Source organism: Myotis nattereri (assembly GCF_964212035.1).
Source record: "Myotis nattereri genome assembly, chromosome: 1".
Taxonomy (NCBI): domain Eukaryota; kingdom Metazoa; phylum Chordata; class Mammalia; order Chiroptera; family Vespertilionidae; genus Myotis; species Myotis nattereri.
The window spans coordinates 175,553,855-175,569,538 of NC_138075.1; the positions used below are offsets into that span (position 1 = coordinate 175,553,855).

At 38.7% G+C, this 15,684-nt stretch overlaps 1 protein-coding gene across 2 annotated transcripts in view; it reads left to right on the top strand.

The window, feature by feature from the left end:
- WDFY3 (WD repeat and FYVE domain containing 3) overlaps positions 1-15,684 on the top strand; it is a 176,933-nt gene that overhangs the window by 10,801 nt on the left and 150,448 nt on the right. For both annotated transcript variants that reach the window (XM_081094948.1, XM_081094949.1), the window contains exon 2: positions 3,749-3,872. In XM_081094948.1, coding sequence (XP_080951074.1) covers positions 3,749-3,872 — 124 coding nt within the window. The remainder of the gene's footprint in view (positions 1-3,748; positions 3,873-15,684) is intronic.

Below are 15,684 nucleotides of genomic sequence, written 5' to 3' on the forward strand. Positions count from 1 at the left end.
ATGTACAATCCTATCTAATAAAAGAGAAACACGGTAATTAGGGTACGACCGCGACCCTTCCCATTGGCTGATCAGGGCGATATGCAAATTAACTGCCAGCCAAGATGGCGGCCGGCAGCCAGGCAGCTTGAAACTAACATGAGGCTTGCTTGCTTCAGTGACGGAGGACTCCAACGTTCCCCACCTGCCGCTGCAGGCCTCTGAGCTGCAACTCTAAGCAACTATGTTACAAATATAGAAGCTAAACAAAACCCCAGAAACCTGCTTTAGTCGCCAGGCTTCAGCCAGCAGGATCGCAACATTGTTTCAAATACAGAAGGTAAACAAAGGCCAGAAACCTGCTTTCAGCAGCGGAGGCCTAAGAGCTGGAGCCAAGCCTCAAAGCTAAAGCTGGCACAGAATAAAAAAAAAAAAAGAAAAAAGGAGCGGTTGGGAGCTTAAGTCACCCGCCAGCCTGAAAACAGCCAAAGCCCCTCACCCAGACTGGCCAGGCACCCCAGAGGGGACCCCCACCCTAAAGGGTGTGTGACCAGCTGCAAACAGCCATCATCCCCTCACACAGGCTGGCCAGGCACCCCAGTGGAGACCCCCACCCTCATCCAGGACACCCTTCAGGGCAAACCAGCCGGCACCCACCCGTGCACCAGGCCTCCATCCTATATAGTAAAAGGGTAATATGCCTCCCAGCACCGGGATCAGCAGAGCCGTGAGGCCTCCCGGCCCCGGGATCAGCGTGACAGGGGGCAGCGCCCAAACCCCCTGATTGCCCTGCGGCTCTGTGTGTGACAGGGGGCGGGGCCACAACCTCCCTATCCACCCTGCTCTGTTCATGACAGGGGAAGGCGCCCCAACCCCCTGATCAGCCCTGCTCTGTGCCTGATAGGGGGGAGCTCCCCAACCCCCTGATCGCCCTGCGGCTCTGTGTGTGACAAGGTGCGGCGCCCCAACCCCCTGATCGGCCCTGCTCTGTGTGTGATGGTGCAGCGCCCCAACCCCCTGATCGGCCCTGCTCTGTGTGTGATGGGGTAGAGCCATAACCTCCCCATCAGCCCTGCCCTTAGTGTGAGAGTGGCAGCGCCCGAACCCCCTATTTGGCCCTGCTCTGTGTGTGACAGGGGGCGGTGCCCCAACTCCCCTATCGGCCCTACTCTGTGAGTGACAGGGGGGAACTCCTCAACCACCTGATTGGCCCTGCTCTGTGCGTGACAGGGGGTGGCGCCGCAACCTCCCCATCGATCCTGCCTTGAGTGTGACAGGGGGCGGTGCCCCATCCCCCCAATCAGCCCTACCCTGAGCGTGACTGAGGGTGGCATCGCAACCTCCCAATCCGCCCTGCTCTGTGCATGACAGGGGAAGGCACCCCAACTCCCCAATCGGTCCTGCTCTGAGCCCGACCAGGGGCTGCATCTAGGGATTGGGCCTGCCCTCTGCCACCCGGGAGCAGGCCTAAGCCAGCAGGTCGTTATCTCCTGAGGGGTCCCAGACTGCGAGAGGGCACAGGCCGGGCTGAGGAACCCCCTCCACCCCTCCCCCCCAAGTGCACTAATTTTTGTGCACCGGGCCTCTAGTTGTTTTATAAACACCTTTATTAAACAGTTACATACTCATCTCTGAATTGAAGTAAAAATGGCTATTCAAGCATGTGTCATTGTTTAGCTTCTCAATTTCTAATCTATCTGCCGTTTGTGTGTTAAAGAATGTGGGTCTTATTTAACAACACACAGGTTAACTGTAAGCATGCAACAGTTATCAAAATCTTATAAGAAAAACAATTTACTGAGATTTTGATAAAGACTGATTATTTGTTCTTTGAGATAATTTACAATTACTCCTGTGACAAGTTAGTGAAGAGACTTATAAACGACAAAAGTACATCCTGTAGAATTGAATTATTGTGTTCTTGGTGTGTGGTTGGTGTCATTTTTTAATTTTTATTTTTATACTTTCAGTTCAATTTGAGAGAGGTTATAAGAAACAAAGTATCTACTGTAAAAATGTAAGAAACACTTCTGTTACAAGGATATTACATTATAAGTTATATCCTTTTATTAGGCTCCTTGGAAGAAAAATTTTATAGTATGAAGAATAGAGGTACTTCCTTAAATACATATTTTTCTTTCCTAAGGACATTGTGAACCATATAATTGACTATGTTTTCTCTTTTGTGTATCTAAGCCAAATTCATGACTAAAACATGGCAAATATAGAGGTCTTTTGTTTTAGATTTTTATTTAATGTATTTTCTAGTCCATTACCTAGTCTTGGTCTTTTATTTGCTTGTTTTTGTTTTATTTCTTTTTTACTTTTAGTTTATATTCTCATGTTATAGTTTGTGTCCTTCATTGCTAAGGGACCTAAATTTCCTCTGGAATTTGGTTTTGGGGGCAGGCAGCATATAAATGAACAGTCATATTTAGGAAACATCCTTATAAAAGGCAGGGTGGTAGCTTGGTAGGTAGTACAAAAATGAGTGAGGTAGGTTTCATCCCTTTGTAGTCATATATGAACAGGTAAGAATACAAAACAGTGTGCAATTGGTATTGCAATAGAGAACTATCATACTTTTAAAAGACACAGAATTTCCTTTTAGTTATAAAGAACATTTGTTGAAATAATATTTTATGATACACCTAGTTATAAAGCCATTATAGTACCATTTCTTTTCCTATGACAGTCCACCCAGTTTCATTTTTTTTTCAGTCCTCACCTGAGGATATGTTTATTTTTGGGTTTTTTTTTTTAATTGATTTTTAGAGAAAGAGGCAGGGGGAAAGAGAGAATGAGAGAGACATCAATGTGAGAGAAACATTGATCAGTTGTTTCCTGGTCGCACCCACAACCTAGGTATGTGCTCTGACCTGGAAGTGAACCCACAACCTTTTTGATGTACAGGATGATGCTCCAACCACCTGAACCAACCAGCCAGGGCCCGGGTTTCCTTTTCTTATATTCTTTGCTGAACAAATACTAGTTTATCTTGAAGAACTATTTATTCCAAAATTCATTTGTCTTAGGTTTTTTAAAAAAATAAATAAATAAAATGTATCTCATCACCCAAATACCACTCATGGAATTGAGAAACAAAAAGTACTTCAGAAGAAAAAGCTTTTCCCTTTGAATAATGGAAAGAAGAAGCAGTCCATCAAAAAGGTGTGACTTAATCCATGCTGGGAAAATTCGGACATACTGAGATGGGGAAGATTCATGAGCCTTTCATTCATTCTCTCTGTTCTAGTCTTTTTCCGAACAGTCGTGCTTCGATGATTATTGTGGTTAGATTCAGAAATTTTGAGATAAAATTCAAAATTCATTCAAGGTCAATGAATTCTATGTTTAGCCTAGAACTTAGTAATACTAGATAAGTCTCTGCTTTGCACCATCTGATGTTATCTGTGAACCATCCAAGAACCTTACCTCTAAATTCTTAACTTAGATTTCTTCAGAGAAACATTATTTCTTCTAAAGCTCCTAAAGTAGATTGATTCAAATTATATAGATAACTAGTCTTTGGCTTTTAGATTTCATTTATTTAATCATTCATTCAACAAATTAATATGTATAAGGAAATGTGGCTAGACGTGATTTATTGAAAGAGTTGTATTTTTAAACATGTTCTTCAGATTCAAAGAAACTGTTTAAGCATACTTTTTTTTACTTGATTTTCAAGTCATATCACACTTTGAAATGCACAGACTAAAAGGAAAAAGTTAACAATGCTTCATTAAAATTGTTTTTTTCTTACCTATAGGTCTTTGGAAATGCTCCGCCAAATACAATGACAGAAAAATTTTCTGATCTTCTGCAGTTCACAACACAAGTCTCACGATTGATGGTGACAGAAATTCGAAGGAGAGCATCAAACAAATCTACAGGTATTATTGCAGAAACCAGCAAAACCTGACTTATTTGAATTGACAGTTTGGTAAAAGTGCTATTAAAATGAAATAAAAATTGACCTGCTTCTAGGCACAGGGGTTTCAATTACCCATCTTATTCATGTTCTTATAGACACATTCTTCTCTTGGTTTCAACATCTTCTAATTTTCAGTTTAGTTCTATGAAGGCTACTTTTCTTGGACCACTGCCATACCTCCCCAACCCTTTCAACTATACTCTTTTTCTTCTGAACAAAGTCCAAATTCTTAACATGACATTTAAGGCAAACCCAGAATCGGGATATATATTAAGTCATACCTTTTTGGATTAAGTCACACCTTTTTGATAGAATGTTTCTTATTTCCCTTACTCAAAGAAAAAACTTTCTCTTCTGAACTACTTTTTCTTTCTCAAATTTGTGAGTGATATTTGGGTATGTGTCTTTATTTCCTACTAGAGGCCCGGTGCACAAAATTCATGCACAGGTGGGATCCCTCCACCTGGCTAGTGATCAGGGCCCATCAGGGCCATCTCACTCAGTCCCAATCGGGGCTGGTGTCCAAGGAGGGCCCATGGGAGAGCTCTAGGGTGTGTCCAGCCCCTTCCTACCCTGTCCTGATTGGTTGGACCCCAGCAGCAAGCTAACTTACCTTTTGGAGCATCTGCCCCCAGGTGGTCAGTGCACGTCATAGCGACCAGTGAGTCGACCACTCGGTTGGACACAGCATATTAGGCTTTTATATATATAGACTAGAGGCCCAGTGTGAGGAGGCGCCCCACCTCCTGCCTCCTCTCAAGGCCACCCTTGTGTGCTTTGCTGTGCACGCAGCCTCCTGTTGATCGGTCGTTATGGCATGACGACCAATGACCATTAGCATATTAGCTCTTTATTATATAGGATTGTAACTCACGGTGCAGAATACTCGGCATGCACTTTCTCTCCAGCCCCTGGTCTTGGGAGACCTCATGTCCTTCTAAGGCTCTGCTCACCTTCTTCAGCTGCCACACGAAGTAAATTGCATCGTGTGCGTGGAAACCCTTTGCAGACTCCATGGGTGTCTTTACTTCCCTGCAGTTCCAATTACCCCAACTTAAGGAGAGACACCTCATTATCAGGTAACACCCCTGCTCAGCCTACTGCAGTGGTTTTAAATACGCCATGGGTTGCCCTATGGTTTGACTCAGTGGATAGAGCCATGGCCTGCGGACTGAAGGGTCCTGGGTTTGATTCCGGTTAAGGGCACATTCCTAGGTTGTGGGCTGAATCCCAGTAGGGGGTATACGGGAAGCAGCATATCGATTCTCTCTCATCATTGATGTTTCTATCTCTCCCTCTGCCTTCCTGTCTGAAATCAATAAAAATATATTAATAAATATAAAAGTAAATAGGCCATGAATCAAACATCACTGTTCTCCATCCATCCAGTTCTCTCACACTCTCCTTTGTCTTCACGCCCCCCTCCCCACCCCCCACACACACTCTGCTGGGGTCCGTAAAATGGGGGCTTCTGCACAGCCCTCCTTCCCCACCCATCTCTGTCCCCAATGCTTTGGGTCTCTCCCTCCCTTCCCTCCATCTAACTTGGTGGGCCCTTCTCTGCCCCCTCCTCCTGGGACCTCCTGTCTGCAGCCTCCCAGTGTGTGTCATAGCGACTGGTTGATCGGTTGAATTCCCAGCAGAAATCTGGTCAAAGGGAAAATTTTCATATTAGGCTTTTATTTTATAGGATTAGACCATAAACTGTTTATGTAACCTACAATATTTACCCCAGTGCTTTACATACACTAGGCTTTTTATGAATGCTGCCTGAATACTATTTTTATTCATAGTTATTAGGTTATTTTAAACTTTGTAAAGTGTCTTTCTTTTTACTTAAGATTAAAATAAGCTTTCTTGATTTTAATTACAATTAGCAATTTAAATCATTTTCTAAGTTAGCATTGTTTGAGGGATTTTATCTTAATTTTGTTATTTTGTGGGTTTTTTTAATGGTTGTTTGACAGCTTTCTTCTTATGGAAACATACTGAGAAATTGATGTTCTGTTTTTAACATCTCTTTGGGGAAATCATTTCTCTTTTCAACCCATCGAATTATTTTTTTCAGTAGTAACAGTAATTTGTTATAAAATATTTTTAAATATTTGTTCTTTATTTTTATTAAAATTAATATAAGCACATAGTTATAACATTCAAATGGTTAAAAGATTTATTAAAAACAGCATCTTTCTTACATTATCCTGGTTCATCCCCATTTCTCCCTCTTGAGAGGCAATCATTTTTTAACACTTAACTTTTTTTAAGTATTTACCTCTGTATCTCTAAATAAATAACATTTGCAGTATGTGCCCTTGATTTTTCACATTTAGATCCTGTCTTCTGACTTTTCACAAGAGAATGAGACCTTTCTGCTCTTAAGCTTGCCACCGTTACTCTTACAGTTACTTTCTATACCCCTCCAACATTGCTTTGTCATAATTTTTATCAGATCAGTATTCATTATTGTGACTATGAAAACGTTCTAAGTTGAGCCATGTGGTATACGATGGCTCTTGGAAACTTCTCTCCCACCTCCATCAGAGTTAATAATTGACTTTTTTTTACTAGTTTCTACATTTTTACTACACATTCATGCCTACTCCCATTTCTTCTGAATCTCCCCTCAATATGATTGAAGACATCAGATAGCCCGTCAGTTTCATCTTCTTGCAAATCGCTTTTCCAGAACCATCTGTCCCGCTTTAAATCTGTAGTAGGTGCTCTTCAGCCAGCTGCCCAGGTGTTATTTCGCCTCTCCCCTCACATCGTCCTGGTGCCTGTCCGCCTCTGTAAGATAGAGCCTCTGTTTTCTGAGTTTCGTGTCTTCTTTTTCTCCAATAGCAGCTTCCTGAGAAAGGATGCAGGGGAATTATTTTTCGTTTTGAGGTTGTTGTTTTTCTTTGTTTGTTTTTAAAGAAATGCCATGAGTGAAAATTTCTTTGACTGTGCTGGATGTGTTCTTTCCTCTTCACTAGGGAAAGTGATGCCTTAGGCTGACAACCTTTTCAGGTACCAGGGCTCGGTACCATCCCATCATGTCATCTAATGGTGGCTTTGTTTTATGCTCTTAAGCTTATCACCGTTACTCTTCCTCTTACAGTAGAAAGGGGACACATTAGAAACCAGGGTCAACAGGAAGGAGGCACAGGTCCACCACCTTCATTATCTCACAGAAAAATGTGCTTAGGAGGTTCTCACACACCCCCACCCACCCGCCCCAGTCCTAAAGTACAAACGTGAATGCAGTCTTATCAGCGAAGAAACATACAGGCTGCTTGTGATCTTGTCTCTTTGAGTGCTTGTTGGATGTTTATAGGAGTGTTTGAGAATAGTAGCTGTTTAGCCCCAGAGAACTTTGGAGCCAGTCGAAGTTACAGGCCCTCCTACCAGCGGGAGGAAGCTACCAGTATTATGGGAAGTTGTGCTTGGGGGCAGCATCTCTGGGGACATGGTCAGTGAAGGGGGTCTTAGCTAGGTCCTTCTCCAGGCAGCCAGGGTCATATTGGGAAATCTTGCAGTTTGCATTATATATGTGTCCTCCTTTTAGTAGGTATTAGATTCTCAGTTGAAAATAAATTTGTCCCCCAGAATTTAAAAATCACTTCATCATATTCTACATTTCTATACTGCTATTGGGAAATCTGAGACTTCCTAGATAAATGATTATTTTTCTATGCCACATTTTTTTTCTTTAGAAACATTTAGGGTCCTCTTTTGGGCTTTCCTGTTCTAAAATTTTATTATAACATGTCTTTGAGTAGACCTATATTTATCCATTATGCTGATTACTCATTGGACTCTTATTAATAAATCTGGGAATGCATATCCTTTAATTTTGGGGAAGTTTCATGAATTGCTTATATAATAATATCCTTCCCTCTATTTTCCCTTTCTAATCAGGTATATCCCTAAGACACACACACACACATACACACACATTCTCTCTCTCTCTCTCTCATTTTCTTTTTTTTTTAATCTATTTTTATTGATTTCAGAGAGAAAGGGAGAGGGAGTGATAGAAGCATCAATGATGAGAGAAAATCATTGATCAGCTGCTTCCTGCAGTCCCCACACTGGGGGACAAGCCGGCAACCCTGGCATGTACCCTGACCTAGAATCGAATCGTGACCTCCTGGTTCATAGGTCACTGAGCCACGCCTGCCAGGCTGTCTCTCATTTTCTTATCTTCATCTCTGACTTTGTTTTTTTTTACTCTACTTGCTAAGAGAGCTCTTGAGTTTTACAATCTATCCCTTCCTTGGAGGTTTTTATTTGTGACATCGTAATTTAAATTATAAGAGTTTTTTTCTTTTTTATTGTTTTTCTTAAAAAGGATTTTCTTCACTTAGCTATCTGAGGTTTTGTTTTTCTTTTCAGATTTTATAGTCTGTTTCTTTAAGGTTGCCTTTTTTTGTTAATTTTTCTGTCTGTCTTTTATGTTGGAATACGTCCTCACATATCTCATCCTTGGCCATCTGTTCCTGTATAAGAATGGATAGAAAGCTGCTGGGTGGCTTTGTATTTATGGGTGGAGCTTGCAGCTCAGGACATTAGCCCAGGGTGATCTTACTGGGCCATTTTGTTGGCCATCTTTCCCTGGCTAAACAGAGTCCCCAGAGAAGAATGTCCAATCTTACCTAAACCATATATGTCTGACTCTGAACATGTTGGAAGCCAAGTAGGGGAAAGGTATGAGGGCCCTCAGCATTCAGTACTTGAGTTTTAGTGCTTTGTCTCCATGAGCCCATAGCTGTGCCTGGTGTGGTATCATCATCCCCCCTGCCCAATCCAAACACTGCTCTTACTCTTTGCATTGAGTAAACCTACAGTCTAGTGCTCACTTTGTAATGGGGATCTGGGATCCAGGTGCTTTTTTTTTTTAACTTGTTTACTCATTCTCAGTGACAGTCTATAGAATGACATTTATTTTTTTAAATTAAATGTATTGGGTGACACTGGTCAAAAGGGTCATATAGTTTGCAAGTGTACATTTCTAGGATACATGATCTGTATATTGCATTATGTGCCTAGCGGCTCTTAAAAGTATTTCCCCAATCCTTCAGTGTACAGTTTCACGCTACCTCTGCTTTCAGAGGTACCTAGTGCCACCAGTTCCTGAGCCTCTTGGTTTTTGTAGTTTCATTGTGTGTTTTTTTGCATTTACTTTAAGATGTAGAATTTACTAAGTCAATTACCACTAACTTCTGTGTTATTTTATCCAAGCTGTTGCTGTCATCTTTCCTATTCTCTTTGTCCTTATGGGTTTATGATTTTACAAAATACTTCCACAACCATTTTAGTTGTGTGTCTTAGTCTGCTCAAGCTGCCATAGCAAAATACTATAGACCAGTGGCTTAAACAATAGAAAAAATTTTTTTTTACAGTTCTGGAGGCTGAAAGTCTAAGAGCACAGCTTCAGCATGATTGGTTTCTGGTGAGATCTCTCTTCCTGGCTTGCAGAGGGTACATTCTCAATGTAGTCTTACCAGGAGGAGAGAAGAGAGCGCTCTGGCCTCTCTTTTTTTAAGGGCACTAATCCCATCATGAGGGCCCCACCCTCATGGCCTCACCTAAGCCTAACTGCCTTCCAAAGGCTCCATCATCCAATCCCAATACATTAGGAGTTAGGGCTTCAACATATGGAGTCTGGGAGGGACACATTCCAGGCCACAGGAAGGGCTTTCAGGAGAGAGCAGAGACAAATCTTTGTGCTCAGCCCTGGAGCCCATTATGAAGTTTTTGGAGCAATAGCCATTAAATATTTTTAGACTGAGGACAAAATCCCTTATTCAGAAGCATTACATTTTATGAATTGACATATGGATTTTAAAGTGAGACAGTTTTAGTTGTATTTTCAGTCCTTGAAGGAAGTCCAAGGAAAGATAGTAAGGTAATTTAAGGTAACTTTCCTGCCCCTATCTTCTCCCTTCTCCTCTCCAAGTTGGATTGCACCTTTTGTTATCTTTCCTAATTTCAGTTATTCCTGTAGAAATAAGAAGCTGGTCTTAAATATAAGACTTGTGTGTGTTTTATACCTATTTAGCTATTTTAAATAAGGGAATTTCTCTGTCACAAATTGACTCCTGTCATTGCATTTTCTTTCTTGAACAATATTTACTCCTAGATTAGAAAAGAATTTCCCAAAACTTTATTTTCTTCCTTCTCTGTTGCTGTCTTTGTAAATACCTACCTAATCAGCATGTTTGTAAAAAAAAAAAAACAAACCTTTTTCTAACAGGAAATTACATAGTACATAGAGTCCCCTATGCCCTTTGTCCTCCACTGATGACATCTTATTTCCCAGCTATTTTTAAGATATATTTTTTCATATTATGTACTTCCATGTAATTTTTAGGTTTAAACTTTTGAAATTTACTAACTTTAGAATCTAGCGAGATTCAATTAAATTTGTGTAAATTTTACCTACATAAGAAAAACCTTTCTTAATCACCCTATTTCAAATAGGTATTTTCTAATCTATCCCATACCAGTTAGTATATTTGTATTTGTAGTCACTTTAAATACTTCCTTTAGAGCTTTGTCATCATTTAAAGCATCTTGTTTATTTACTTCTTTAATTTTATTGTCTGTTGTATTCACTCCTGTATCACCTAGAACAGCGATTTTCAACCTTTTTTATCTTATGGAACTAATTATTAAAATTAATAATTATTAAAATTATTAAAATAATTATTAAAATTCTTCGGCACACCAAAAAATTTATTGCAATTTTTGCCGATCTGACAAATAATAAAGTATAATTTTTATATATCAATATCAATATACAAAATTATACTGAACATTGGAAGTTTCTTTTGGTCAGTGTTGTTATCAGAAATAGTTTCATGGAGATTTTTTTATCTTTTGTACTGAAACAATTCTATACTTTCAAGATCTAAGTACATCCTGAATCATCTTACTCTTTTTTACCCCATCTGTATTTTCTGATTGATTAATTTTTATTGTGGTAAAAATCACATAACTATATCTGCCCTCTTAACAAATTTTTAAGTGTACTGTTCCCTATAAAGCCCAGTGTTGTACAGTAGATCTCCAGAACTTTTTCATCATGCATAACTGTAACTTTACAGTCATCGATCAGCAACTGCTCATTTCCTTTTCTTCCCAGCTCTTGACAGTCACTATTCTGCTTTCTGCTTCTATGAATTGGACTACTTTCGATACCTCACATAACCTTTTATTTTACAGGAAATTATCATTGACAGTAATTGTTATGATTAATATGCATATAATTTTTCTCCAAAAAAATCAGGTGAAATGAGCCCTCTATTATTTTTATGAAAAATAGCTATATTTGTTTGTCATATTATTTTTCCAGAACTCCTCCGAATTTGGTGTGCAATACTGGTTATTTTGTTTGTTACCTACCCAGTACTTGCATATCAAGTCTTTTTATCAGATCTTTTCTGACATGGATTATAGATATCTCAGTAGGAACCCTGCTTATCTGCAATTCTGTTGTTTAAATCTATCAGAGTTAATAAGAATGGACACGTTTTATCAATATCAATATACAAAACGTATACATGGACTGATTTGTAATACAAGGAACCTTCACTGCTCTAGTTCTCTGTCTCCCTTAATTATCTCTTTATTGTTAACTCTCTGTGGCTTTTGTTAAAAAATATGTAGTGACTCTCAGTTAATTAGAGAAAATACATAACTTTGTGGCCGTATTGTTTACAAGCTATAGCCTAAGATATTTCTTCACCTTGTGTAGTTAAGTTTAGACATGCAGTCTACTTAATTCTAAGGGGACAATAATCAGTTTTCACTATTAAAGCAGAAAATTCCCACCTGTGAAAAAATAGCTTTAGTTTATGATTAATGACTTTGGTGCATGTGAGGTGCCACTGTTAAACCCAGTGGTGCTATCCGAAATGGGCAGCAGCCAAGTGGTGGAGAAACCCGGTGATGCCTACTACAGTTGGCGTCTCGTGCAGCATCTTGTGGAACTAGTGTAATGTAGTGAATCCCCAATTAGACAACCCAGCCCTTTTTTTTTAAACAGAAAATCATTGTGCCCCGCTGTCCTCCATGGATTTCAAAGCCACAACACCTTCAGGTAATTTTATTCCCAGGGTGTGATTATGTTATCATCAAATGAAAAGAAGCATGGAAGTCATGAATTCTAATACTGTTTTTCCTGACTAACTTATGGAAGGTTTTTTTAGGGGGTCAGGAGACAGATGGGAAGGATTGTTGAGGGTTTGGTTTCTTCTTTACTGGAGTAAGTGTAACAATACTATTGACATGTCTCACATTGTCAATCTGAAGCATAAGTTTGAAAATGGCTACACTTTAAATGGACTGCAAAAAAAAAAAAGGACTTTGCAAAGGAAAAATTGTTGTATTGCATTTATTATTAACAAGTTTTGTGTTCTGATTGTTCTCAATGCTAATTGAATTCACTTATAGTCTCTCAATATAGGAACTTAAATTTATTTTACAATTGTCTACATTCTATTCATTATTTAATCTAATAAGGAATCCCACTAACTCCATTTCTGTATTTTTGAATCTAACTGTATGTACTGGAATGCAGTGTGAAAGCTAAAGCTTGAATCAAATGATTGGCACCTTGCAAAATGAGATAATGTTTTTTTCATTAACTCTTACAACCTTGGGTTAAACCATCATTTAAATTTGTATTTGTTACATATAAGTGAAATTAAAAGATTCCAGCGCAATATTTTTTTTGAATAGGAGTGTTTTTCTTTCAAAAGTTTTAAAGGTGTTTTGAATGGCAGCACTAAAAAGAGTAGGTGAAAATAAAATGTTTCCAAATACTTTTGTTACATATGGACTTCTTTGTCTGTATAAGCATATAATTCAAAGCCAGATAATATAATTTTACATTATTCCTGATGTAACTTAAGTCTTCTTCACTTTATCAAAAAGAGCACTTCAGTTGGTAAAGTTGTTAAAGGGATATTTTTAATAATTACACTGTCTTGATCCTTTTCAAGGTTTTTTTTTTCCCACAGGTATTATCTTATTTAATCAGATCAGAAATCTATTAAACTGTTGTAATGCTTGATAACAAATAGAGCATTATGGGTTTTTTTTATTCCATTATTTGTCTTATTTTGAAGAACAGCTTAGTGTTCATTGTCAACCAAAACAGAAGAAAGCATACACTCCTATAAATGCGGTTGATCAAATATAATTTTTTCAAGCCAAGAGTACATTTTTGGTGGTTTTTATTGGTTTGTTTGTTTTTAATGTTTTTATTTATTTTAGAGGGAGAGGAAGGGAGAGGGATAGAAACATGGATGAGAAATAACAATTGGCTGCCTCCTACATGCCCCCTACTGGGGATTGAGCCCATGACCTAGGCATGTACCTTGACCAGGAATTGAACAGGTGACCTCTTGGTTCATGGCTTCATGTTCAATGACTTAGCCACACCAGCTGGGCCATTTTTGGTGTTTTGGTTCTCAAAATAAGCATTAGCATTCATTGTTTATATTTGACAACATATTGAATAGCAGTAAAAATACATATTTGTCCAGTTTTCTCTTAACATTAAGAGTGGGTGGAATTCAGATTCACTCAGAGTGGTCATATCTATAGGTTTCTAGCTTCTGTATCAGAAAGATAACTTTGCCTCTTAAATTGAGTTCTTCAAAATCTCCTTTTACCCACTCCTTGAGAAGCATAAGTGGTACTGATCAGTTCATTTACTAATGAATGTTTTTTATGAAATAGAATTTCATTACAGTCTCTAACTGTGAAATAATTACTTGAAGATTCCAGGTAGTTTTTTAAGAGATGTTGAGTTACAAAATTGAAAATACACAATTTAAAACCAAAGTTGCCTAATTGTGAAGAAGCTCAGGAAATGAAAGCATAGCATGTCAGCCTTTAACTGAGAATTTTAGCTAACGGGGAAGGAGTTGTCTTCCTTCCATGAGCATTTAATTCCTATCAAGGAACGAGGACTCCTCATGTAATGTAGCAAATGGCTGGGTCCATTATAAGCTTGCAGGAAAAATTTGCAGGTCACCTTTTACCATTGACCTCAAACCATGATTGTTAATGAAGGTTTTTCAGTGGTATTGTTTTGTTTTCTCCCTCTCTAATGAACCTTCACAATTTAATCAGCCTTAAACATTGCTTTCTCTATCTTACTCCCCTTTTCAAAACTTGCAGGAATTTCTGTTACTCCTAGTAAATCCAAACCTCTTAATTTTCATCAGAAGTTGAGCTCATTGTGTCCTTCTTTAATCAACCTTGGTTGGTTTATTCACCCATTTAACAGATACTTATTGAGCCCCCATTTTGTGCAGTCACATGCTTCACACTGCGGACCCCCAGTGAACGAGGTAGGCAAGGAGATTGCTCACCTTCTGTCTATTCTCTAGAACCTCTAGAACGGGGTGAGAGGCTGTAAATCAGTGAACATTTGAATATAATAACTTCACTTTTGAGATATTAAATCAGGGGTCCTCAAACTACAGCCTGCGGGCCACATGCAAATACAAATATGGTATTTGTTCCCATTTTGTTTTTTTACTTCAAAATAAGATATGTGCAGTGTGCATAGGAATTTGTTCATAGTTTTTTTTAAACTATAGTCCGGCCCTCCAACGGTCTGAGGGACAGTGAACTGGCCCCCTGTTTAAAGAGTTTGAGGACCCCTGTATTAAATAATAATAACCCAGTCATCTCTTGGCTTCCCTCTTTTCCAGGTTCTGTTTTTTGTTTTGTTTTGTTTTGTTTGTTTTTTTATCACTGTCTTTTGTCTCTTACAGGCTAGACAGTCTGGACTTGAATGTAAGTTCTGTCACTGACTAGCTATGTGACTCTAGGCAAGTTAACTTAACCTCTCCATTTCTTAATTTCTGTTATAAGGGGTATAATAATAGAAAGTAGCTCATATAGTTCTTGTAACAATTAAATGAGTTAAATCTACAAGTAGTTAACATTCATCTTGTTTATTCATATGAAAATTGACAAACTCTCTACTGATGAAATTAAGTATATGGTTAGGGACTTATCCATTTCCTCTTATCTCTAAAAAAATAATGAGCTAAATTAACTTTCAAAGATTCTTGCAACATCACAGTTCTGTGAATGATTCTCCCCCTGTTTTCTCTCTTCCTACTGTCAGCTGCTCAAGTCACCACTTATGTGTATCATGAAGGCAACCTCCTAATTTGTTCCCTCCACTGGTCTCTGCCTTCCCAGTTTGTCATATACATTATTAGTAAGTTAATAGTCTTAGGGTAATCCTCTCAGCACCTCCTTTGTTCAAGAAACTGCATTTGCTCCCTCTTGCCCAAAGAGTCAAATACAGTCCTTAGCTTACCTTCCATCATAAATAGGCATCAGTTTCCTATCACTACATTGACTTTCTTCTAATCTAATTCTCAAAGTATGCTCTTCTAGAATGTTAACCCAGTATTATTACAGTTCTTTGTCTTGATCAGTACGTTATGCTCTTTCCTCTAGCTACACTTTTATTTCTGCTCCTAATTGCTCGGTTTCATTCCCACTGGCCCCCACTTCCTAGACAAACCTATACAGGTTTCCCTGTTATCCAAAAGTAGAACTTGCCTATGAAAGCTTTTATAAACTGAAACGGCATAATTTGAAGAATATGTAACTTTAATTTATATGGAAAAATTTTGGTCATTCCCAGATTCCAGAAATAACCTTTCAGATCATACCAAATCACACATAAAACCTAAAATAACACTAACATACAGTTAAAGCAGGAATGATAATGATGAATATGCACCATG